The 25,108-nt window shown below is 49.9% G+C and overlaps 2 protein-coding genes across 9 annotated transcripts in view; one reads left to right on the top strand and one right to left on the bottom strand.

Moving 5' to 3' along the window:
- EXOSC7 (exosome component 7) overlaps positions 1–19,990 on the bottom strand; it is a 34,160-nt gene extending 14,170 nt beyond the window's left edge. For 3 of the 5 annotated variants that reach the window (XR_016036240.1, XM_088831865.1, XM_088831864.1), the window contains exons 1-6: positions 19,885–19,956; positions 10,711–10,884; positions 10,162–10,263; positions 9,769–9,863; positions 3,203–3,368; positions 182–252 (exon numbers count right to left, since the gene is read on the bottom strand). Coding sequence is in view for 4 of the 5 variants with exons in the window: in XM_088831865.1 (XP_088687991.1) it covers positions 182–252; positions 3,203–3,368; positions 9,769–9,863; positions 10,162–10,263; positions 10,711–10,884; positions 19,885–19,941 (665 nt within the window). In the remaining variant the exon portion in view is untranslated. Of the gene's footprint in view, positions 1–181; positions 253–3,202; positions 3,369–9,768; positions 9,864–10,161; positions 10,264–10,710; positions 10,885–19,884 lie in introns of all 5 variants that reach the window. The other 2 variants (XM_055413607.2, XM_088831866.1) reach the window with 2 other exon arrangements.
- Positions 19,991–20,037: 47 nt separating this feature from the next.
- Positions 20,038–25,108, top strand: part of ZDHHC3 (zDHHC palmitoyltransferase 3) — a 57,574-nt gene continuing 52,503 nt past the window's right edge. For 3 of the 4 annotated variants that reach the window (XM_055413604.2, XM_088831839.1, XM_088831838.1), the window contains exon 1: positions 20,038–20,293. The gene's annotated coding sequence lies outside the window, so the exon portion shown is untranslated. The remainder of the gene's footprint in view (positions 20,294–25,108) is intronic. The other variant, XM_055413603.2, reaches the window with a different exon arrangement.

The following is a 25,108-nucleotide window of genomic DNA, read 5'->3' as shown; positions in this document are numbered from 1 at the left end:
GGTCGCGGAGAGTCGGACACGACTGAGCGACTGAACTGAACTGAACTGAACTGAATTGTCGATGGGGAAACCCCCTGTCATCCTCTCCGACAAGCTTCAGTTGTAATTCCCTCCGCGGCCCACCACAAATGTCCCCTCAGGGTCTCCACAGGCCCACGGCGCTGTCTCCAGGAAGGCTTACCTTGTGTTGAAGAGCGCAGCCTTCACAGCTATGGAGATGGCATCGAACAAATTCCCACCACATTCCAGCAGCTAAGGGAGACAGGGAGTGAGGGGGCAGAAGCAGTGAGCATCATTTCTCACCTTAAGTATTACCCCAAAGAAAGCACGCTGCTTCCTAAAAAATATGGACTAAGTGTTTATACAGACCAGAAAGCAGGGCTGCTCTGCGGGCTCACTGCCCTGCACAGGGTCTTCATCCTAACTGCAAGTGCTGCCTTGCTGCCCTGGCTGTGGCACCACCGCTCAGAGGCCCCAGGCTGTGTGGAGCAGCTAGCTCCTCAGGCAGTCGGGTGTAGGCTGAAGGAAAAACTGCTCACTGGCGTTTTGCCCCAGGTAACTCTCAGAAGCACCCGGCAAGCATTCGTCTCATCTCTGCTCCCATATACCCAGCCTCCAGACAAGTACAGAATGGTGGCCACTGATGCTGCCACTAGGATCACGCTGACGACCACAGTCACTACTGCATGGAACGACCGATGTAAATCTGATGCTCAAACACCTCTCACTCCATGGTCTCTGTTAAGCGTAGCAACAACTAAGGTCTTTCACACGTGTTTTCACCCGTGAGCAAAAGTGTTGCCTGTACTTGAGTGTTCCTGTCCAGGCAGGGGTGGAGCCCATTATTAAGTGGAGGGCAACACACCCTTCTCCCTTATCCTCAAGAAGCCTTGGCCTGAGGTTATGGAATAAAGCCAACGGGAAGAGAGGAGAGGAAGTCACGTGGAGAAAGAAAAGCCATGTATTTCCGTGTGTGTTTAGTTACAGTCTGTCTCCTCGTCATCTGAACTACTGACTCCTGAGGCTGGATCCTGTCAACTCTGTTTATTCCTTTCTCTTCAGAGCCCAGCAGAAGGGCTGCCGGGAAGGAGCCTGGCGATTATTTATGGAAGACAGGCAGGCTCAAAGCCCGGACCTTCCAAACTCTGAGAATCAACAGTCGCACCTGGCATGTCTCATGCACTGCGTCCACGCCCAGTACAGACTCTGATTCCCACCTTTAAGCTTTCTGGGTGAGCCTCCAGTAGACTCCAAGCATCTCTCCTACCACCTCGTATAATTACTGCTTATTAGAATATGATCTCCCAGTCTGTATTACCAGCTGGCTTGATAATGGCAGCATGTCTGTCGAGCAGCCGGACTAGCTCCCCTGCACCCTGGTTCACGTACAGACAGCTGCATGGCTAGACGCTGGTGCTGGACAGTCTGCTTCGATTCCTGTCTTTGCTGGGTGACTGCTGACTTCCCCAGTCTGGACCTCACTTCCCCAGGCTTCACGAAGGGTGAAAGCCACTCTGTCTCCCAGAGGTGTTCAACATCTGAGTCTTTGTAAAGTCCTCCGAAGTGTGTCTGGCACACAGGAGGCATCAGCTGAGTGTTTTGAAATAAATACTAGTTTGCTCTTTCATCTTCCCATTGTCCTCCTCACAGACTGTCCAGTGTGCCCACAGCTTCTCCATCTTCATTGTTGACAACCCCTTTGGAGAAGAAATTCCGATGCAAAAGGCCTGCGGGTGACCAGGACACAAAGCACCCTGAGCTGCTCCTGTCCAGCATGTATCCCTGCTCATGGGAGAAGCCTGCTGGTTCTAAGGTCAGACAGTGTCTCTTTGATGTTCACCAGTTTTGCAGGAGGCTGCACTGAGAGGACAGGCTTCCTGCCTGAATCAAGAGGCCCCCTGGCTGGGCCAGCCTCCTAACGAACCACAAGTGTGTGGGGTGGCACCTCCCTGGGCTGTGAAGCCTGCCTCTTGGCAGTGACTGTAGGCTGTCAGTTCCCGCCCTCCTCAAAACCAGCACCTGTAAAACTACCTGCTTAGTAGGAATCAAACTCCAAATTCAGCCTGGTTATTGGAGATGAGAAAAAGCAAATGAACTTATAATTTCATTATTTTTACCCCAAAGCATCAGCATTCAGAACAGACCGAAACCTGCTGGACAGTTAAGCACTGCTCTTTTGGCTAGCTCTGCCCCATCTATGATAAAACTAATTTAAAAGTTTAAAGAAAGCCCTGCCCTGTTTCATGCAGGGCCGACAATTAGACAGCCAGGCTGTTCCCAGTAATGAAGCTCACTATCAGTCCACAAGATCAGCTTTATCTTCATACTCATGAAAGGACTTGTTTGGTCCCTGGCTTCGCCCTCTGCCCTCAATATGAAGTGGAAGATGTAGTCACTCATCTCAAGGTTCACAAGATTAAAGGGAAAGAGACCTAATAAAAGCCTGTACGTGAGCAAGAAACTGGCAAAATAAAGTATAGCTGCAAGAGAAATTACTGCCATGTGCCCAAAACCAGGCAGACAAGTAACTGGGAGGGAAGCACCAGGAAGGAAATGGAGGGCTAGACCAGAAAGACTCCTGCAGCACAGACTCCGGAGAAGGAAGGAGGCAGGGCCTCGGGTCCTCACGGGAAAACAAGGGTGTCAGAGCAGGTGGGCTGCAGAGTGTTTTCAAGGGAGGATGAGGTGAGGCACGAGTTGGCTCTGGCATTAAACAGCCCTGGCTTTGGAGCCCAGGATCACTGCTCACAGGCTGAGATCTCCTGGCAGAGTTACTTGTCTCAGTGCCCTCACTTATAAATGGGGAAGACCAGTGCCCGCTGGCAGAACATCTGTAAGGGTTACACAAAGACGCAGGTGAATGTGTCTCTTCCTTGTCGCAACTCTGCCAATCAATTCTGTCTGGCACCACCTAGAGAGCATCTCCTGCTTCCTTCTTCCCCGACAACCTCTGAGGATGATTTTGGGTGCTACCATGGTACAGCTGCTGGCAGATTTACTGTCAGGTGGCATCATCTGTGCCCTACTGCACGTATGTTGTATAGAAGTTAAAAACCATTACAGGAGACCAGTGTTTCCCCAAGTAGTCTCACCCTGGAAACTAAAAGTATCCAACTGAAGACGGAAAAAGCACAGGGAAGAAAGCAGGCCCACGGGTCTCCCAAGACGTGGGGCGTGGCTGTTGCAGTGACGTGAGACCTACCAGCACGTCCACGTAGAGAGCCCAGCAGTGCTCCCGGGGGCTGATGCACAGGGACTTGAGGTCGATGCTGCTCTTGTTGTTAAATATCCGGTACAGGGTGTTAGCAATCTCTGTGCCAAGGTCATCGCCTCCGCGACCTTCAAATTCGGGGGTAGCACTGGCGGAACTACACAGAAGGGCGACAGGAAAGGGCTGAGTCTTATCGAATGCACAGAGCAGAGGGGCAGGCTTTGTTCCAGGTTCCCTGGGGGACGCTGGAAGAACCAGCGCTGGGAGGAAAGCCACTGTGGGAAGGCTGCATCTGCCATTCTTCTAGCCTCCAGACACAGGCCGTGAACCAGGCCAGGACCGTGCCCTGGCTGTGTTGCTGTGTGTGGTGGGAGTGCCACCACTTCACACAGAAGCCATCTTTATCCAGAGAGAAACAAGAACACTGGTGAAATGAAACACCGCCAGCAATAATGAACTCTCATATCTTGAACGTTTACTAGACTCTTCTCTGACAGGCCAAGGAAGTAGGAGGCCGAGAGAATGAGTCTGGTCTACAGAGGGGTACAGTATACACACCAACCCTAGATGATGATACTCTCAAGACAAAACGACAGTGTAGGTACAATAACTTTCCTGGGGTTATTTAGGAGATATATATATATATATGTATGTATATATACACACACATATATCTGATTCACGCTGATGTACGGCAGAAACTAACACAATATTGTAAAGCAATTATCCTCCAGTTAAAACTATTCTTAAAAAAGAGACATATATAATAGCATGTCAGAGTTCTGTCATAAACTTTAGATTATCATAGTACTGAAAAGCAGGAAACTAAAAACTGTTTGCTGATTTAAACATCTCTTCACTTTGGTTATCGCTTTTACTTTATTTTTCAAGAGAAATGCTTTTTCCTTCTTAGCCTCCTGAATTTTATGCCAAACTACCTCAACAAAGAAGGAGCCAGCATCAGCATGTGCCCCTCACTCCCCGCCAAGCACTACTCAGTGTTTTAACAGGAAATTTTTCAGGATTTTGCCTTAACAAAAACAAACCCTTGGTACATTTGTGGGATATGTAAACACTTCAGTAATTATTTTATTGTAATGAATTTAAGGCCCAGAAACACAAGAAATCAGTTGTTTCAGTAGGTCTCTACAAAACCACATGTGGAAGCGCTCTGGTCCCTGTCCATCTGTCCATCTGCTCGTCCTTCCGGAAGGTCCCAGGCCCTGGACAAGGCACTAGCGACCTAGAGACAGTGGGACAGGTGCAGACCCAAGTCAGCAGTTCCAGGGACGCAGGAGGGAGTCACATGGAAACAGGCACGCAGGAACGGTCGGGGAGGGTTGCGGGGGTGTCAGTCAGTGTTGAGGGTTGAAGGGAGTCTTGAACCTGAAGATGAGACAAGCTGGTCTGACCACAGACGAGCAGGGGGATTCCAGCCCAAGCAAAACCTCTGTGAAGGCTGAAGGCTGTGCCCACCCCATCTGTGTATGCTGAACCAAACCTCACCTCACAGGTTTCAGTGTCCCTTCTGTCTGGTCCATTCTAATATAATGTCAGATGAATCCTGAAACAATCAGACTGTAGCGCTGTGTAATAACATTGCTTCTCTCATCATATAGTCTTCCCTGACCACTACAAGCCAGGAGAAGCCCCCCCCCACTGAAAAATCCCTAAGAGAAACTTCATCACTGCCATAGCAACCTCACTCTTCCTTCCCGGCCTCGGCCAGACTTGGGCACCGAGCCATGAAAAGAAGTTCATTGATGGTAAAATAATCAAGTCACTGGAGACCAAGTTCATTATTTTGCAGAGCCAGCAAAAGACAACCTGTTTCTAATGTAAACCCTAGGCCATCAATATTAAGTCCTATCTTTTAAGTGTTTAAAAGTGCATCTGTACAGAGCTCTGGGTGGACAAATCCAGCAGAGGTCCTTATGCTTAAAATGTTTATCCTTCCCTCATTACAGTAGGCTGAGTCCTCCTGGGTGTGACTAATGATGGGATGGATTCATTAACTATTCTACAGCCCAAAGGGACGGTTTAAGAACTTCCCAAGCCAGTTGGCTAAATTAATCTACCAACAAAACCACACCCCACTGTTTTCTTTGACATTGGGCTGGTTTAAAGTGGAAATTTTCCCCATTTTAAATGATTTCCACCCCCCACCCTTAAAAAACACACACACAAAAACAGGTTAACCCTTTCGGCATAGCTGGCAGCCAGGGAAAGGAGGATTTAGAAGCCCATGAGACCATGGAGAGATCCTGGGCTCTCCCCGAATGTGCCATTCAGCACGCTTGGCTTGTAGCCTAGCCTCAGTCAGGTGAGCGCTCGTGGGCCCGTCTTATGTCTTACGTCTCAAGGTAATGAATGGATGCTCTGGTCTTGGGACTGCAAATGTTGGAGTCAATGAATGCAGACCAAGGGAGTCCTAAATAAAAAAGCTTCTCCATTTAGTACCAAGTTGAGAGAGACAGAGAGAATGCAGGCTGGTAATCCTAGCCCCCTGTTCACAGGCATCACTGTGTATTCTTCAGTCGAGGAACACACACTTGGGTTTTTTTTGCATAAAACAAGTGCTTTCTATAATTACTGTTACTGAAACCGATTCAGATCCTTCATAAAGTACGACCCAGCCCCTCTTGCAGGGCTGCTGGGAAATCGCTTATGGAGCTGGATAAACAGAAAAATCCTGGGAAGGCCGCCACTCCCAGTTCTCCAGCCTCCTGACTCATCACCTCCACCCTGCTCCTCCTGCTTGGCATATCTCTGCTCTGACTGGATTAGGCTGAGATCAAGGCCGTGTCTACCTGGAGCAGGACTTGAGACACCAGGCCCATTGTTCTTCCCCTTGCCATCGATCTAGCCTTCGGAGCCGTGAGGCCTTACAGCCAGGTGGGCCTCACCCTCTAGTGCCCTAGCCCCCTGGCAGGTCCCAGTTCCCCTGACTCCTCTGGGGGCACACTGCTCATTTCCAAGCCTGCAAAGCACCCCGATAGAAGGGTATAGGAACAGTGGCACACTCTGAGTGTTTCATCTTAAGCCCTCGTTTGAAGTTCCTGGGAGAGTTACCTCGTCAGCTCTGCAGACTTTCAGAGCCCAGTGAACCTCAAATGATGCCTGCAGGTTACCTCTCCGCTTTGCCCCCACCCTCAACTCTTCAGCGGAGAAGGGTGCCCGCGTCAAGCAGCACGAAGTAGGTACAGAAGAGAGGGCAGGTGGCTTCACCCCCAACGCAGGGCTTGAAACCAATCCAGATTCAGCGTGAATGAAGGAAACAGACGATCACGCTTAAAAGTAGTTAAGATCCCGGACAAGTGAAAAGCACGGCGCACTGAAATGTCCGTGAATGAAATGTGTTCTCCCCAACTGCCCCAGCTAAAACCGGAAGCCTCTCTGAGACCAAACACAGTCCCTAAACCCATCAACACAGCGGCCAAAGAGCCGGGAAGTGACCTGATGGACGGCCCCTGTGGGTAAGCAGAGTGACACACCAAGCTCACTAAATTCTCACCTTCTGGCCTTCAGATGGAAACCATCTTTTCCCAAAGTTTCAGCCTTCTTATAACCCAGCCTATTCTCGGGCTACAACTAACAAGCCAAAGACGTAGAGGCTGGAGTTAGAAGGTCCGAGTTCGCTCCCAGTTTAGTCAAGGTGCTGCCAGGTATCTCTGGAGCAGAGCTCAGGAGCCCCAGTGTTTTCCTCCTCCACTGGTACAGAGATCAGGCCTGTGTCGCAGATACCCTTCCCTAAGGGCATCACTTCTGACACCCAGGGAAAATCACTGGGGTGGGGAAGGTGTACACCCCAGGCTCCGTATTTGATTCCAAGCAGATAAAAAGAAGTAGAAGCAATTAGAAGAAAAGCAATTAGTTTTCTGTGACCTCTCTACCATTGGGAATTGAAATAATTAAAAATATGAAGGTTGCTGGCAAGTAGTTAAGTCAAGCTGGGCTCAGGCAGGCAGGAGGGGGTCCCACCACCACCCAGTTACTTTCCTCCCACTGGGTAACAACTCTGTTTCAGCCTGTGGATGGGTGTGTGCCTTGAGCTCTCCGGCAGAAGCCCCACGCTTGGGGCCCAGGTGGGGTTGGGGGCACCCTGAAGTCTGGGCACAGCCACAGGTGCCCAGAAGCCATTCCTATTCGCTGCATCAAAAGGAAGGGGGTTTGTTTACACAACTATGAGTTGCTCTTTGAAGACGCAAATAAGCTTCTGATAAAGGTGGCAGCCAGAGGTGCTTGGTGACCTCTTGTCTGCAGAAAAATGGGGTTTTATGAATCTCACGGTGATTCCATCCTGTGGCTTATCACACCGAGTCTCTTAAAGATGCTGAAGGGTGCCACCTTGAGAAACAGATTCAGGAGAACTTCCCCGGAAAGTGGGGCTTCTAGGCCTGCTGAGGTTCTCTTGAGACTTACAGAGGAGGAGAAAGAGAGCAGCAGGCAGCCACTCTCAGTCAGGAGAGAGGGGCTTACTTCTAGAAGCCAGATCTGGGGAAGAGGCCACTCAAAGGCTCCGCCTACATTAGAGCCACCCTGTCCAGCCGGGACTAGAAAGGGACATGAGGAGTGGGCCAATCTCGAGCCGTGCTCAGGTGCAGAGCCACTTCTGCAGCAAGCATGAGTGCAGCACTCTCCCTGGCGTGGCCGCACTGTCTTTGATCTGCCTGAGATGAATGAGGCAGGAGATAACGAAGAGGAAGAGAAGGAAAGCAGGTGACAGCCCCTAACACGTGGTATCTGCTCTTCAGTGACTATTTCCCTCGCTGAATCAGGCAGATCAAGGCAGGAGAGGCATTTTTTCTTCCTCCGTGAGCAAAGAAAGGAAAGGATAAGCTGGAGGCCTGAACAAGCTCACCACCATGTACAGCAACTTAAAAGATAGGCTGGTTCCACTGGATGACCTGGAATGCTGAGAGCAGCTGGGCAGAACCGAGGGGAGATTGCATCAGGGGACCAGGACTGGGGTCAGCAACGTGCTGGAAGGAAAATTAGCCAGAAAAATAAACACATTCTAGAAACTCTATGCAGGATATCCCGCTAAGGCTGGCTTCCACAGGCTGCGTGAAATAGGAAGAGGAAAGGCTCAGAGCCGGACAGACCTAAGCTGGCATGACTAGCTGTGTGAACCCAGGAAAGGCACGTACCCTCTCGGAACCCCTTAAGTCGTCTCTCTTACTGGAGTTTTGCGAGGACCAATGACTGCGTTCGGAAGTGAAGACTGCAAGGCTGCAACTCGCTGTGCAAGTGTGGGTCAGCATCTCTGCAGGAAAGGGCTGACATCACAGGCACAGGCTGCTGCCTTTAGACGGGCCTGCTTGCGAGGCTGGCCTTCGGCTCACATCTGGGCACTCGGCTCTTCAGACAGGACCCAGTCAGCGGTAAACTGCAGATAACGTATGGGGTATGCCAGACACCTGTTTTCCTTCTGGGAGTCTGCAAATTCAGTGTGTGTAAAGCAGACAGTGCCTGCGTCACCAGTCAGAATCTTGGGTGTTGAGTCTCTAATGGGTTTCCTTAGGCAAAATCATCACACACGGGTTGCTGTGTTTCTGTAACAAGCACAGCTCTGAATGCAACTACACGCTCTATGCTGAGTCCTCCGAGTCCGTTCAGGAAATCTCCGACTCGGGGGGTGGACCTGCCCCTCTACCAGTACAGTATCAGTATTACATATCTGCACTTAGCGTGAACCAATAGCGAGCCTCATCCATTTCAAGAAGGTTCGCTGTCACCCCTGCTAGCTGGAAGAGGAAGTTACAGACAGAAGATGAGAGTGGGCCGGCAACCCGGTGAAAAGCCCCAAGCCTTCGAAGGGGAGGTGGAGGGAAAGAACACTTTGGAAAGCCCACGGACCGTGTAACGACTGGGTGCTCGCTCTATCTTCATTACTTAACTTCCTCACCACCACCCCAGTATCATCATCTCCATTCTTTAGCTAACGAGATGTAGGCACAGAGGGGCTGGGTGACCAGCCCAAGGTCACACAGCTGGCCAGAGAAGGGAGGCGGTGACAAGGCCGGCCGGCTGGCTGGCGAGGGCGCAGAGTCTGTGCTCTTCCCTGCGCCCACGCGGCTTGCCCGGCTGCCACCCCCTCAGCCTGCGAGATGCTCGGCTGGTCCTCGTCCTCGCTCTGCCAAGCGAGTCACGGAAAGTTTTCTGCAAAGCTAGAGCCGGAAGACCGACGGGGCCTTAGAGAGCAAATGACTCTTGTCAGGTATAAATGATTATTTTTCAAAGCTCAGTGACACCCATAATTTCCTATGACTCTTGTAACTACCGGGTGCTGGATGGCCTGGCAGGCGCCCTCCTTTCTCAGATGGGGAAAATGAGGCCTGGCTTGGAGGTCAGGACAAAGGCAGGCCCTAAGCCCAGGCCTCCTCCTGCATTTCCCGGGACCTGGCACACCAGAGAACTCAGCACATACCTGCTGGCCGGATAAAGGATGATTAAATACAAAATAAAAGTGGGCTCAGCAGGAAACCAGAGGTTCATTCTCTGAACCTTCTATCTTTTAAATCGCTTTTCTTTCAAACCATGTGCAGAGTACTGACCAGTCAACAAAGAACTCCAAGTAACCTTCATTTGGTTTCTCCAGCTTCGGCGTCCCCATTTCTGCTTTAACGCCCACCAAGATGTCGGTGTGACCCTGTGGACACAAAAAAGAGGGTCCTCACTCGGGGCGGACAGCCTGCCACCTAACCACGCCCTCGTCTCCCAGACACACACCTCCAGGGGACTCTCTTAGGATCAGTGCTGGGACTTGAAAAGGGGTCCTTTGAGAAGGAGAGGGGTCCTTCAGATCTACACAGACCCCCCTCCCAGAATTGGCTGTGGGTCTTATGTTTCCCCTGGAACAAAATGCACCCTGAAAGTCCAGAGGGGCTGGCTCCCGAGAGCCGACCAATTCCTCAACGATCAGTGCAAACCGTGGGCCCAGCACTCACCAGCCTGACCCTGGCAGACCCGCTGGTGTTGGATACCACGTCGGTTTCCACTTGGACACATCGGTAGTCTTCACAGCCACGGCCGTCCACACGGAGGTCTTCCTGGGTGCGACAACCAACATCCTAAGGCTGTGGGCCTAAACCTCCAAGAGGCTCCTCAACTGACTCTCACTCCTTTCCCCCCTAGAGAAATATGCGGTACAACAGCTCCTTTTAGGGATTCGTCCGGAAATCCTGTCCTGAGAGCTGATAAGATTACAGTCTTACATATGAGGAAACGGAGACTCAGAGAAGTTAAGCGACTAGTGTTCAAGGTCCCATGGCTAGGGAGAGCAAAGCTTGGCTTCCCATATAGGTCTGAAGTGCAAAGTCCAAACTATATACCACCATCCGGAACAGGCACACATGAAATCCGAACAAGAGACATAATAAATAAGAGCTGTTTCTTTCCAAATCTGCAATTCTGAAGCCACCAGAAACACGGATCGTCAGTTACAAGTTCACCTGTCTCAGCTTGTAGCCTTCCTACCCCCCAAACCCAAGACCTACTCTGTAAACGGCTGGAAACAGCTGGCATCTTCTAACACAGGCATTCTCTGGAACAGCGTCAGCAGAGTCAGGGCCCCAGGCTGCTTGTTCTGTAAGCTGTTCCATGGGAACCCAGCCGTGCCTGTTCACGCAGGTATTCTGTGGCTGCTCGCACACAACGGCAGAGCTGGGGGGCTGGGACAGAGACCACGTGACCTGCAGCCCCCACATCAGTACACCTCGCCTTTCACCAGAAAAGTCTGCCGACCCCTGCTGCAGAGGACGGGTTTCAGGGTGGTCTCTGTACTGCCTGGCTTCACCCCCAGTTATTTACTTCCTCAATTATTTACTTCTGTCTGTATAACTCAGAGATAACCATTTTATGCTATAGTTTACTCCTAGCATTTATCTTGTTGCTCAGCGAGTTCCAGATTTCATCACTGGGAGCTCCCATGGGTTGGTCCCTGCATTCTTTCAACATGCCTCAGATCTCTTTGGAGCACTTCCTTACTTCTGATAACATGAGGAGTTCCAGCCTCTGGGATTTTCCCTGCCCCAACCCCGGGATCAGCCCATTTCTAAGGAGCCCTGGTTCCTTTTATGGGAGAATGGTACTTAAAAACCAAGATCTGGGTGCTAAGTAGATTCATTGCTACTAGAGTGTCATTGCTTCTAGATCTTCTCAGTAGAACAGAGCCAGAAAAAAACGTGTGCACTAACCCACGTATACACGCACCTTGTTTATGTGGATTAAAGAGCCGTGCGTTCATACTGAGAGCTGGCTCTTTCCTCCTTGTCTCATCTGCAACTTCTCTCAGGGAGGAACCTGGCTCTCATTCAGTTCAGTTCAGTCGCTCAGTCGTGTCCGACTCTCCGCGACCCCATGAATCACAGCATGCGAGGCCTCCCTGTCCATCACCAACTCCCGGAGTTCACGCAAACTCATGTCCACAGAGTTGGTGATGCCATCCAGCCATCTCATTCTCTGTCGTCCCCTTCTCCTCCCGCCCCCAACCTTTCCCAGCATCAGAGTCTTTTCCAGTGAGTCAACTCGTCGCATGAGGTGGCCAAAGTATTGGAGTTTCAGCTTTAGCATCAGTCCTTCCAATGAATACCCAGGATTGATCTCCTTTAGAATGGACTGGTTGGATCTCCTTGCAGTCCAAGGGACTCTCAAGAGTCTTCTCCAACACCACAGTTCAAAAGCATCAATTCTTTGGCGATCAGCTTTCTTCACAGTCCAATTCTCACATCCATACATGACCACAGGAAAAACCATAGCCTTGACTAGAGGGACCTTTGTTGGCAAAGTAATTACCCACAGTGTATTTCTATATTTGTTAAGTCTCTGAATACACTGTTTCAGAATTGTTACTGCCACTCCCCTCTGAGAAACAAATTTACTAATGCAGTCTTTGTGTAGATTTCTTTGTCTTTAGCCTTACATGTTGCTGTTCAGTCGCTCAGTCATGTCCGACTCTCTGTGACCCCAGGGACTGCAGCCTGCCAGGCTCCCCTGTCCTTCACCATCTCCTGGAGCTTGCTCAAACTCATGCCCATTGAGTCGGTGATGCCATCCAACCACCTCATCCTCTGTCGTCCCCTCTCCTCCTGCCTTCAGCCTTACATAACCCACTCAAAACACCGTTTCCAGTTGCCCTCCCCGCGCCCCTGTTACTCATCTGCACCCCTTCCAGGTTCAATTATAACTGCTGATGTTCCGTTTGGAGTCCGCCACATGCTGGCTGCTTTTAATTCCTACCTACCTTTGGGCCAGGTGGCTTCTCACTGGGGCTCGAGGGGTCACGGCTGTCAGGAGAGGTGTGCTCAGACAGATGTCCCTCTCCCCTCACCCCTACTTTCATGCTCCCCTTCTCCTCCTTCCTCCCACCCACTCCAGGCAGGGAACCAAACTCTTTAGTTCCCAGTCCATCGTTCCAGCATTTCCTTTGCACAAATGAACCTTTACATGAGTATTTTTAATATCCTTTTCTTTCTGACACAAAAGATAGCATACTACAGATACTCATTCACACTTTGCTTCTTTTTAAACACCAATGCCTGTGCAGGAAACCACTACACATCAGCTCATACAGACTGTCCTCATTCCTTGTCAACTTTTTTCCGAAAGCTCTTTCTTTCAGAAAAAGAATCATCACCTCATTAGATTCCCAAAGAGGTTAATGCTCCTCAAAATGTGAAAAACAAGCACAAAAAAAAGAAAAACAAGCAAAAAAAAATCCAAAACAAAAAAGCAAACCACTGTTCTCAAGTATGGAACTATCAGAAACTTATCTTTAAACTGCTTGGCTAACTGCATATCTGACTTTTTTTATTTTGAGAAATTAAAATACAGAAAAGGAAAACACTGCCTGCTCTCGCCACACAGTACCAACTACCACCATCTGTCGTTTTTGTTTCTGCTCTTTCAACTCCTATTAGAGGAGAGAAAATAAACAATCCTAAATCAGGCTGAAGTCCCTTTGCAGCCCTGCCACTCCCAGCCGTCCTCTCCTTGGAGGCAATCCCTACCTGGAGTCTGGGGAGACGGGTTCTTAAAAAGCAACAAAATTTCACGTCTAGGAGAGTGAGTCTCCTGAACTCTGTAGAGAGATCTCTTCAGAGATCTCTTCACTGGAGGATCCAAAACTCTGTAACTGTGCCTCTTTACAGCCCCACCTACCCCCGCCACCCCCATCCGCGTGGGTTTCCTAGGCCCATCTCTGCTTGCTCCATCCCTAAGGCATGCATGCATGCTAAGTCTCTTCAGTTGTGTCCGACCCTTTGCGACCCTATGGACCACAGCCCACGAGGCTCCTCTGTCCATGGGATTCTCCAGGCAAGGATACTGGAGTGGGTTGCCATGCCCTCCCCCAGGGGCTCTTCCCGACCCAGGGGTCGAACCAGCATCTCTTATCTCTTACGTCTCCTGCATTGCAGGCAGGTTCTTTACTACTAGGGCCACCTTGGAAGCCCATCCCCAAGGTATACCCTGATGGAAAGTGAAAACCTGGCTCAGAAACATTTACACTGAGTCTCTGATAGGTTATACGTACGGCACAAGTGTGAGCATCACTAGGAGCCTTAGTCATGGACTCCAGGCCTGGTCCTGCCACTGACTCGCTGCTTGACCTCAAAGGTGCTTCTCTAATTCTATGGATGTATACATTAAAAGAACAACCACTATTTGCAAGAACTAAAATAGCAGCTACTGTTTAATGTGCATTTACTATCTACCAGGCTTCTCCGGTGGCTCAGTGGTAAAAAATCTGCCGGCAATGCAGGAGATATGCAGGAGACGCAAGTTCGATCCCTGGATTGGGAAGATCCCCTGGAGTAAGAAATGGCAGTCCACTCCAGTATTCTTGCCTGGGAAATCCATGGACAGAGGAGCCTGGCAGGCTACAGTTCATGGGGTAGAAAAGAATCAGACACAACTGAGAGACTAAATAACAAGAAAAAAACTACTGTCTATCAGATATGGGTTAAGAAACCCATACATGTTAATATATTGAATCCTCACAATAACCCTGGAACATAAGATTTTTCATTCCATTCTACAAATGAGGATCAGGTTGAGAGATGCTAAATGGCCCAAGGTCAGAGCCAGTCAATAGCGCTTGAATTCCAAGCCAGAGCTCCTAACCCCGCTTCCGCAGTCTCCTGTGTTCTAAGGGTCTCCTCTTTGAGCAGGTGAAGCAGCACAGGCCTCCTGCAAGGATGAGCTGGCTGGTAGACTGCTTGGCCCTAGTGAGGATGCTAATGACCATGAAAGCAGGGGGGCCACAAGGCTACAGGGCTTCCAACTATGCTTTAAATCACCGCCCACTCTGGAAAGATCTAATCAGAACCCTAAGAAATGAGAAGGGATGTCAGAAAACTGGGCCACCAGGGCTTCCCTTTCCAGCCCTTAAACAACTCTCTGAACCCTCTTCCCTCAGCTGGGAAGGCTTGGGTGACAAGTGAGAGATAAACAACAAGCTACAAATTTCCCTTTCCAGGGATGCATGTTTTTGTTGCTGTTTTCCATCAAAAAAAGCGCACAAAAGGAGAAAAGCAACAAAATCCATCAATCACTGCACACAGGATTTTTTCAAAATCCACTTTTTCTCATAAAAGGCTCTAGGAATTGCCCAAACCTGGTGATATGGCCTGGCTCAGAGCTTGACACCCCACCACAATTTTTTATCCACCTGCAGTACTCAAACGAAGGAACCAATCCATGTGTGAAAACTTAAACACTGGCTGCCTTGAAGTGAAAGCTCTATTTAAAAAATCAATAGAAAAAAAAAATCAATAGAGGTGTCTACAGGTGACTGATCACGCAGGGAGTGGAGCCTTGTCCTCAGGGGACAGGGGACTGAGCACCTTTCCAAGTAAAGGCCTTTTGAATGCTAGGATGGGTCCTGGTGACTCAAGATGTTCACTTTGTGACTGCAACAACCGTGCTGGTTGGGTGTGACATGGAATCACCTTCAACCTGTATTTAAAACTCCGCTGTCGCACACCAGTTTTGGAACCTTGAGCAGCTTAGTTCCTCAACATCTCTGAGTCTATCTCTTTGTGTAGAAGAGGGAATAAGCCTGAACCTGCACAGTTAGAGGAGAATCTCCTGCACAGGGAAGCTCACAAGAGTCCCTGCTCAGGATTTCCTTCTGCTTCTGGCTACATGTATTGACTCACTGACTCTTTAAAGGCAACCCAGAGAGAGGTTACAAATGTGGACACCGAAGCACCAGGTTTAACTCCTGTTTGACACAGGACAGATGACCCAGCCCAGAGTTGCTATTCCTCACACCCAGGTAAACCAGTCCTACTCCCTAATAGCAGCTGGCAGTCGGCTCTTGTAATCCAACACACGAAGTGGTCCTCTGAAGTGATGTTAACCCCTCACTACCTTGCAGAGATACCACTTTGCTGGCAAACGTCTGTCTAGTCAAAGCTAAGGTTTTTCCAGTAGTCGTGTATGGATGTGAGAGCTGAACCATAAAGAAGGCTGAGCGCCGAAGAACTGACGCTTTCCATTTGTGCTGGAGGAGACTCTTGGAGGGTCCCTTGGAGTGAAAGGAGATCAAACCAATTAATCCTTAAGGAAATCAACCCTGAATATTCATTGGAAGGACTGATGCTAAAGCTCCAGTACTTTGGCCACCTGATGTGAAGAGCCAACTCATTGGAAAAGCCCCTGATGCTGGGAAAGACTGAGGGCAGGAGAAGGGGCCGACGGAGGATGAGATGGTTGGATGGCATCACCGACTCGATGAACATGAACTTGGGCAGACTCTGGGAGTTGGTGAAGGACAGGGACGCCTGGCGTGCTGCAGTCCATGGGGTCAGAGAGTCGGATGTGACTGAGCGACTGAACCACAGAGCACAGAGCTCACTGGAGGAGAGCCGAGACCAGATGGCCTCCCCTACTAGGCAGCTACCCCACTTCAGAAGGAGCCCGGCTCTGCAGGCCCAGGCCCAAGACCCAGCAGGCAAACCAGATGTTGTCTTCGTTCCACTCTCCCAGCCTGCTAGGTGGGCCTGCATTCCTTTAGGATGGGATGCTGTTTGCCTTGCAGAGCTGCAAAGCGCCTGACCCAAAGGCATGCAGGCCAGAGAGTGGCCAGCTCTCTGGGGCCTGAAACGGATTCTCTCCTTAGAATCTGATCTCTTATCTGGGAAATACTTGGCAGGGCAAGAGAGTTAAAGAGGAGCAGACAGGTCATGACGTGGTGGGAGGCTGGAGAGGCCTCACAGAAGTAAAGATGGGCCGATGGCACGTACCCAGGTGGAGGGCAGCCTGACAGCAAGTGGTTGCAGAGAAGGGAGACGCTTCAGCAGAGAGAAGCAGGGGTGTCACCAGAGACATCAAGGCAGGCAGAGTCATGCAGACATGTGATCCCTGCTGGGGCCCCGGAGAGACAGTGTCCAGGACCTGCCTAGGGACGCTCTACACCCAACAATTTAACAACCTCTCAGTTCAGTCACTCAGCTGTGTCCAACTCTTTGAGACTCAACTCAATCTCTCCAAATAAAAAGAGCTTAAATCTCAACAGCCACAGCCAAGACCCTCATGGGGTCACTGTGAAGGCTGTGGATATAGTACGGATGGTTCCGGACGAAGCCACACTTCTGACGGGAAAATCTCAACTGGGAGCCAGCTTCTCCTCAGGGCTGCCCACGCGCCAGGTGGTCCATGTTCTGTCTTCCCGTCATTCCTCACAGTCCTGCTCTGTCCCCCAGACGGATGTGTTCTCATCTCACACGGGGGAGCCAGCTTACTGCACTCTTACTGTGAATGGTGGAGTAAGGGAGGAGCCCTGCTCAGTCCACTCCAAGTCCTCATCCAAACAGAAGCTGGAGGCCACTGACCTTGTTAGGGGAACCGGAGACAGAAACCGCCTTCCCTGGCCAGACCATTAAGGTTCCTATAATAACCATTTGCAGGAGATATGTTATCTTACAACAGGACGTCCTGGTAAGGAATGCAGAACTAACAAGCTACTGCTGACTAGAAGAATTTGGGAAAAGTCAAAAGGAGAGAGGGGACGCCAGTCCGTATATACTGCTAACCTCCCAGAATCCTCCTCGCTGGAACCCACCTGGGCGGAGCGATGTGTGCGCCCCCGGGAAGCATGCTGCGCCAGGACGACGGACCAGAGGCAACCCAGAAACTAACTTCATCACCTTGAAACCCGAGGCTGCGAGCTGCACCGCAGAGCAGTTCTCCCGGGTTCCCTTACCCTGCTGCTCTCCCCCTGGGCGCCCCTTCCCAATAAAGTCTCTTGCTTTGTCAGCACGTGTGTCTCCTTGGACAATTCATTTCCAAGTGTTAGACAACAGCCTACTCGCCGGCCCTGAAAGGGAACCTCCTCAGGCAGAGGGGCAAAGATTTCTGCAGCAGACTCCAGGCAGGCTGGACCAGGCCAGTGGCTAGTCCAAGGTCCAATGTCTAGTGACTGCATCAAAATCTCCCAACATTTATGAAAATACCCATTCCCAGGCTCCAGCCCCAGCCCCAAGGATTCTGATCCAGAAGGTCCAGGTAAAGCCCAGGAAGCTGTATTTTGTGAGTAAAAGGCGCTTCAAGGTTTCAGAATTACTGGGCTAAGACAGAAGTTAACAATGTCTTTCCAGGGAGGAAGAAAGCACACATTTAGCCAGTCAAGCAAACCTGAAAAGAAGATTAAATGCTAATTCTGGAAACTCTGAAACCTGCCCCCCGCCCCCCCCCCCCGGTTCCTGAATATAAGAACCAGTTTGGGACTTCCCTTGTGGTCCAGTGGTTAAGACTCTGTGCTCCCAATGCAGGGGACCTGGGCTGGATCCCTGGTCAGGGAACTGAAATCCCACAGGTCTCAACACATGCTGCAACGAAGACTGAAGATCCCTCAACTGAGACCTGGCATAGCCACATAAATAAAACACTTAAAAACCAAAACCAGTTAGATACAAGTAAGTAAAACAAAAGCTGTACAGAAAAATGCTAACCAGGGTTCTAAAGAAGCTTAGAACCAATGTGGGAAAAATACTACCTAAAAACGTAATAGCAATACATGTCCATATACTATTGAAGGCCTAGAAAAATGGTGGGGATTCAGAACTTATCCTTCCTGTTCTTGTTTCGCCAAACGTGCTTTCAGAGGACAGAGGAAAGAAAGAGAAATAGAAGCAGTGGGGATTCTCCCTGGCTTTTATCTCTGGGTGCCTATTTTTACAAAGAGAAAATAGCACAAGACTTGAGTTGAGCTTTACAGTCAGATCTGGATTTATATCCCAGTTCTACTGTAAAAAGAGAGGGTGGGGGTTCCGGAAAAAGGGAACCAGGCATGCATGGCTTTCTGGACACAAGGGAAGCCATTTTAGTTCTCAGCCTTTTTGTGATCTATGCCTGGCCACAATGCTTGCCCTTGAACATGTCACGGAAACTACTGATCTTGAGGGAACTACAGAATGCAGGAAAAAAATGGAAAAGCAATGAAGAAACAACAGTTCTCAGATAAAACAGAACCCTAGTTTTTCTTCAATGGATATACCTAACAGTCTGATACAAACCTTTGAGTTGTTCTACAAGAACTCAGGTGCCCACTCAGCTGGAGGATGGTAATCCCAGGATAAGACCCCAAAGTGGTCACAACCTGAAGATGATGTTGCCTTTTTCTTCCCCGTAGTGAAGTGAAGTGAAGTGAAAGTCGCTTATTCGTGTCTATACTCTCTATGACTCCATGGGTCTCCAGGCCAGAATACTGAAGTCTTTCCCTTCTCCAGGGAATCTTCTCAACCCAGGAATTGAACCCAGGTCTCCTGCATTGCAGGTGGATCGTTTATCAGCTGAGCCACCAGGGAAGCCATCCCCTTTGTGACTCCAATCAACTAAAGCTTGGACTCTGCTGACCTCTGCCCCAATTGTAGGCTAACTCCTCTGCTCAAGCCCCTTCATGAATATACATGTGCCCTTAGCTCGTTTTCCAGTTTTGCTATTGGTAGACATTGATTTTGAAAAGATTCCCAGAGTCCCCTTACTTGATGCAATTAATAAATTCCTCCTCCCATTCTCTGGCTTGGTTGTGTTTTTTGGTTCAACATCCAAGAGTCTACCCTGGAGAAGCGACAGCTGCCCACTCCAGTATTCTGGCCTGGAGAATTCCATGGACTGTATAGTATAGTCCATGGGATCGCAAAGAGTCGGACACAACTGAGCGACTTTCACGACCAAGAGTCAAACCCCAGTTTTCGGGTAATACCACCACACACTTACCTTATGATCTCAGACAAGTGACTTAACCTCTCTGAACTTAGTTCCTTATATGTAAAGCGGACATAACACTCACCTTCAGGACTTAACAAAAATTCAATGAGATAAAAACTATGACAGAGTATGTACCTAACAAAAGTGAGACAGCTCAGCCTTCAGAGGCTGAGGGGATTTAACAGAATCAGGGACTGCCCACCGCGTCCTACACGGGCTTGGAACTCTTTAGACCCGGAAAGATCCAAGTACCCATACAGTCCTAAACGGATGTTCGCCGCCTGGTCCCAAAGACGCCGGCACTGGCGGCTTTAGAGCTGCACATGCCGGCCGCAGAGCGATCTAATCAAAGGTAAACCCAGCCTGCCGCAGCCTTTCCGGGCGAGCCGAGGCCCGGCATCGACCCGCAGGGCCAGGGGAACCCGGAGGCCGGCGCCGGCACTGCCCGCTGCCGCTACCTGGACGCCATGCACAATGTACACCTTCTCCGCCTCGCTCAGCGCCACCGACGCCATGCTGCCGAGCCTCCCCCGCCGCCTGACGTCATCCGTCCGCGTCGCCCCCAGCCAGGCTCGACCCCCCCACCAGCAACCCCGCGCCCATGCGTCATCAGCCTGCGCCGCGGCCGCTCCTGCAGCTGCCGCCGCCGCCGCCACCGCCGGGAGCTCGATGGGCTTCTCCTGCGCGCCGCCCTGTGTCTGGCCGAGTCCAGGGAGCCGCGGCGCCTCGTGCCGGGGAGCCATCGCTGCAGCCCGGGGCCGGGTCCCGGGTCGGGGGCTGAAAGGGGAGCGACGACGGCAGCGGCAGCCGGAGCCCCTCCGGGGGGCCTGGGACTGGGGAACTGCCTCCGGCTTCACGGTCAGTCGGGTGAGGAAACTGGGATCGGGTGAGAAAACTGGGGCGAGACGACAGGCGCGGGCCGGGGCCGGAACTCGAAGGGCTAGCGGTGGAAGAGGCGTGCGGCGCAGTTTGCTCAGAGCTGGAGTTGAAGTGGCCGGTCGTGTGCGTGTGTGTGTGTGTGTGTGTGTGTGTGAAGAAAGAGACCGACCCCAAGTGAGCGGTGGCGGACGTCGGGATTGGCCTGAGAGAGGCTGTCTCTTGGCTCTCCTTCCTGCCCTCATGTTTTGCATTTCTCTGGCCCATAGGATGGTGGGGAGGAAAGAAGCGATCAAGCCCTCTTTAGGTCGTTCTCGGTGGTAAGGGTCTGGGCCGGGAGTGAATGCCCGTCTAGTCCCGAGACGTCTTCAACTGCACCCCAGGGATTCCCCAACCCCCACCCCCGCTCTCTCTGGGGCTGGCTGACCGAACGCTGACCCCCCGGAACCTTGCAGGATCCCCATTCCCCGGGTGGTTGCCGGAGCTTTGTCCCAAAGAGAGTAGAGGGGAGAGTCTTGGTCAGCGCTGGCGGTGGGGTTGCGGGGGCGCAGTGCCCCGGCGTCTCCAGCGCTTCCCAGCAGGGACTGGAAGCCCTGGGTTGACTGGGTGATCGCTGGGAACCGTGGACAAAAAAAAAAAAATGCGGGCCCCGGTCGTGCCCAAGTAGGAATACGGGCCTTGAATATCCAGGAAGGATACCTGCAAGGTGAACGTGGGGTCACTGAAGGAGCCCATTAAGGCGGGGTTGATAAGGCAAGAAACAGATTTTAAAGGGGCCACGTAGATAAATGGAGGAAAGTTAACCCAAAAGATAGTAGCAAGGAGAGGATCTGATGACTTTTCCAAGTGCCCCACTTTTGAGGAACCTCCCTGTTGTCAGAAGTGAAACTAACCCTTGACTGCTTGATCTTCCAAAGAATGGTCGGTGTTTCTCAGATAGTAGCCTCAATACAGTTTCACAGATAACTCTTGGGACCCTACTGTTGATGGGCTTTGTGCTAGCTTTGAGACACTGAGACAAGTGAAACACAGCTTCTGCCCAGAGAAGCTCCCAGGCAGAGGGAAGGCTCCAGACCCAGCATAAACGTGGTGGTGAAGAGCTGTAACACTGGCGCCAGTGAACACGGTGGGATGGGGAGGTGGTATACCCCCCTGAAGAGGGTATGGAGAGGAAGTACCTGCCCACATTCTGAAGCACTAAACTGCTGAGCCCCCACATAGATGATCTCTTCTTAGTAGACTGGGCCTTTAGTTGTTTCTGGCGTCTCTCCGTAACTCTCTGCAGGTGTAGCTATAGGGAGGATGTCTTGCAGTGTTGAATTGTGCCCTCCAGGAAGCTCGGAGAGGTAAACCCAGAAGGGTTTCCTCCTTCATGAAAGTACAGGTGCCCCACCTGTTGGGACACATGCACCCTGAGGCCTTTGTGTGACTGAACGCCTGGGTTCTAATGAACACCTGGGTGATGAGATAGCTGGGGACGTCTGATGTTAGAAATGGTGTCTTGTGCTTGAGATCACTCAGAAAGAAGAGACCCCGGATGTGAAGTTTTAATAGGTAGGATATCTAAGAGGATCGAGTGTTTAAAGAGTGGCAGCGAATAGATCAGAAAAGACATGGAAAGAAAATTCTGAGTTTGGATACCATGGGATCATCTTTGTGTAAAAATCTTTCAGTGTGTCTTTAAAGCTATAGAACATACATTTGAAGTGTTTCCCAGATAAATGACTGAAGATTCTCTGCTGGAGAAGGATTGGCAGTATTTGCTAAATAACGTTACAAACAATGTCTGACATGTTAGCCTAAATCGATATAAGAGATACAAACAATCGAATGTTCATTTTAAATTCTCTGCTAAAACAATGACACCTTCACTAACTGTTGTACTTTAATGCAGCCAGAACATTTTTTATTACATTTGTTGTGATCATACATTAGATATTTCAAAACTCCATAAATTCAGAGTTCTTTTTGGTTTACTGAAGCAGTTCAAAGACTGTACGTTTGCCAGAAAATCAAAACACCAAGGATGGCATATTATTCTATTAACCAGCTTGTTTTCCCATCACTGTCAGATTCTTTTGGGTGCATACTGATTTGTAGGTCTGTCTGTCCTAAATCTCTGTATTCTTATTATTTTTATCTAATAATAACTTAAGCATAATAGTGCTTACTATTTGCCCAGCTCTGTTCTGAAGCACTTCAAAAAGACTAACTGATTCAGCCCTATTAACAATCGCCCTGTGAGGCAGGTGCTACTATCCTATTTTACAGATTGGGAAACTGAGGTACAGAGAGATTGTCTTTACCAAGGTCCCAGGTCACATAACTGGGAAGCGGTAGAGTCAGGATTTGAGAGCACACAACCTTGCTCCCATACCTGCATTCCTAACCACCCCCTTATGCAGGTGTCCCCTTTCATTTCATTCACCAGAGTATTTGAAGGAGGTCTGTGTTTCTTCTGGGCTTCCCTTGTGGCTCAGCTGGTAAAGAATCCGCCTGCAATGCAGGGGATCTGGGTTCGATCCCTGGGTTGGGGAGATCCCTTGGAGAAGGGAAAGGCTACCCACTCCTGTATTCTGGCCTGGAGAATTCCACGGACTGTATAGTCCATGAGGTCGCAAAGAGTTGGACACGACTGTGCAACTTTCACACTTCACTTTATGTTTCTTGTAGGTTTCCCAGGTGGTTCAGTGGTAAAGAATCCACTTGCAATGCAGGAGACGTGGGTTCAATCCCTGGATCACGAAGAGCACCTGGAGAAGGAAATGGCAACCCACTCCAGTTTTCTTGCCTGGGAAACCCTATGGACAGAGGAGCCTGGTGGGCTACAGTCCATGGAGCAGAAAGAGAGTCAGACATGACTGAGCAGCTAAACACATATTTGTTAGGGAGTGGTAATGCCATATAAGCTATAGTTAGTTTTAATTCCCAAAGCAAGGAGTGTGTTCTTTTCTCTAGGGGAATGTTGAGGGAGGTGCTTGTAGGAAGCCCCTGTGTCTGTTTCAGCCAGCTCTTTTAGGTAAGGGGAAAGGTTACATACAGACCAAGTAGAGCTTAACTCAAAGTAGACAAGAGCCCTCAACAGCAGAGAAGGCCAGTGGATCTGGTAGAGATGGCTGAGATAGGCATGGAGACTCAGATTCCAACCACGTGCTTATTCCCTGAATAAATATCTAAGAAGCTCTTCAAACAATCAGGAAGTATCTGTTTACATGCCTGTGTGTCCCTAGTGTTCCCGTGGGTCTAAAGTGATAAGGAAACCGCAAACACACACCTGCCTAAGAGAAGCTGAAGATTGTATTCTAACCGGGGAGCCCAGGCTCTTGAACTAGTACATGAACAAGACAGTAAAATAAAGTGCTCACTCGAGACACATGGCAATTAGATGAGAGGCCTGCCTAGAATGAGGTGCTAATTGGGCCGGCCAGGCATCAAGGGCAACAGGTAAAGAGCTGCTGGCAGCAACAGTAACTTTATGGCTCTAGAGGATATCTGTCCCACCTACCCTTGCTAATTACAGCAGTAAACGTTGGTTTAGGGGAGAGCTTGGGGCAGTGCTGAGTCCATGGTGCTGAAATTGCAGAGAGCTCTTAAAGAGAGCGTGTAAGATCCCAGCAAGGGAACACTTTATTCCCGCTCTTAAGCAGAGGAAGCCAAGTTTTGGGCCTTTTCCTTTGCGTTCTTCCACTTAGCAAAGCACCAGAAAAGCAAAAGTGAGCTGTTGCTGGGGATTGCCCTGGCAGTCCAGTGCTTAAGACTTCACCTTCCAATGCAAGGGTTGCGAGTTCGATCCCTGGTCGGGGAGCTAGGATCCCACATGCCCTATGGCCAAAAAACCAAAACATTAAAGAAAAGAAGTGGTACTGTGACAAATTCAATAAAGACTTTTAGAAAATGGTCCACATCCAACCAATCTTTACCAAAAAAATAAAATGAAAAAGAGCTATTGTTTTCTCTGTAGCTCTGTTTCCTTTAAACACTTTGCACTTATCCTGCCGTGCCTTGTCTTAAAGAACGCTCAGTGTGAATGACCTGCCACAGGCCAGCAGGTCTGTCTGTCTGGCTATTGTGGAAACCATGCCTTGTGATTCCAGTGATAGGAAAACTGACGGGAATACACGGGTAAAGCTTATTCTGCTGTAGAGGAAGGGTCTTCCTGTGTGTTTCATTTTAAGAGAATGGCAGGGTGCTTCCCATGTCTCTCACAAGAGCATGTAGTATGAGAAAGGGGCGCTCATGTGTCCTGATGAGCCTATCTAGAAACATTTAAACACACGCACATCCTGCTGGGACATGACTGAGCCACTAACACACACACACACACACACACACACACACCCATAGACAGACACAGACACAGAGACACACACACCCTGATAGCCATTGAAAGTAACAGAGGCTGAAGTAGAAATGAAGGTGTGACTGAGCCACTAACACACACAGACACACACACAAACAGACACGCACGCACATAGACACACACACACCTCCTGATAGACACACACACACACACACACCCTGATAGACACACACACACAGACACACCCTGATAGCCATTGAAAGTAACAGGCTGAAGTAGAAATGAAGGTGTAAAGTCTGGCCACTGACCTCTTGGGGGAACTAAGGAGGCTAATCCCACTCCACCTCGAGTTTCTTCCTGTTTTGTTTGTTTGTTTTGTTTTTCATTTTTAAGTCATTTCCAGAGGCAAATGACCAGGTTATTACTGACTCTCAACTGTAAAGGTAGGAAGGCCACCTTGCATGTCCCACCTAATCTAGTCATTCATCTAGGCAAAGTGAGGAAAT

This window comes from Moschus berezovskii, chromosome 24, assembly GCF_049115385.1.
Source record: "Moschus berezovskii isolate FMDL1 chromosome 24, NW_MosBer_1.0, whole genome shotgun sequence".
In the NCBI taxonomy this organism is placed as follows: Eukaryota; Metazoa; Chordata; class Mammalia; order Artiodactyla; family Moschidae; genus Moschus; species Moschus berezovskii.
The sequence above is the reverse complement of the archived record's forward strand: the minus strand, read 5'-3'. Positions and strand labels throughout refer to the sequence as shown.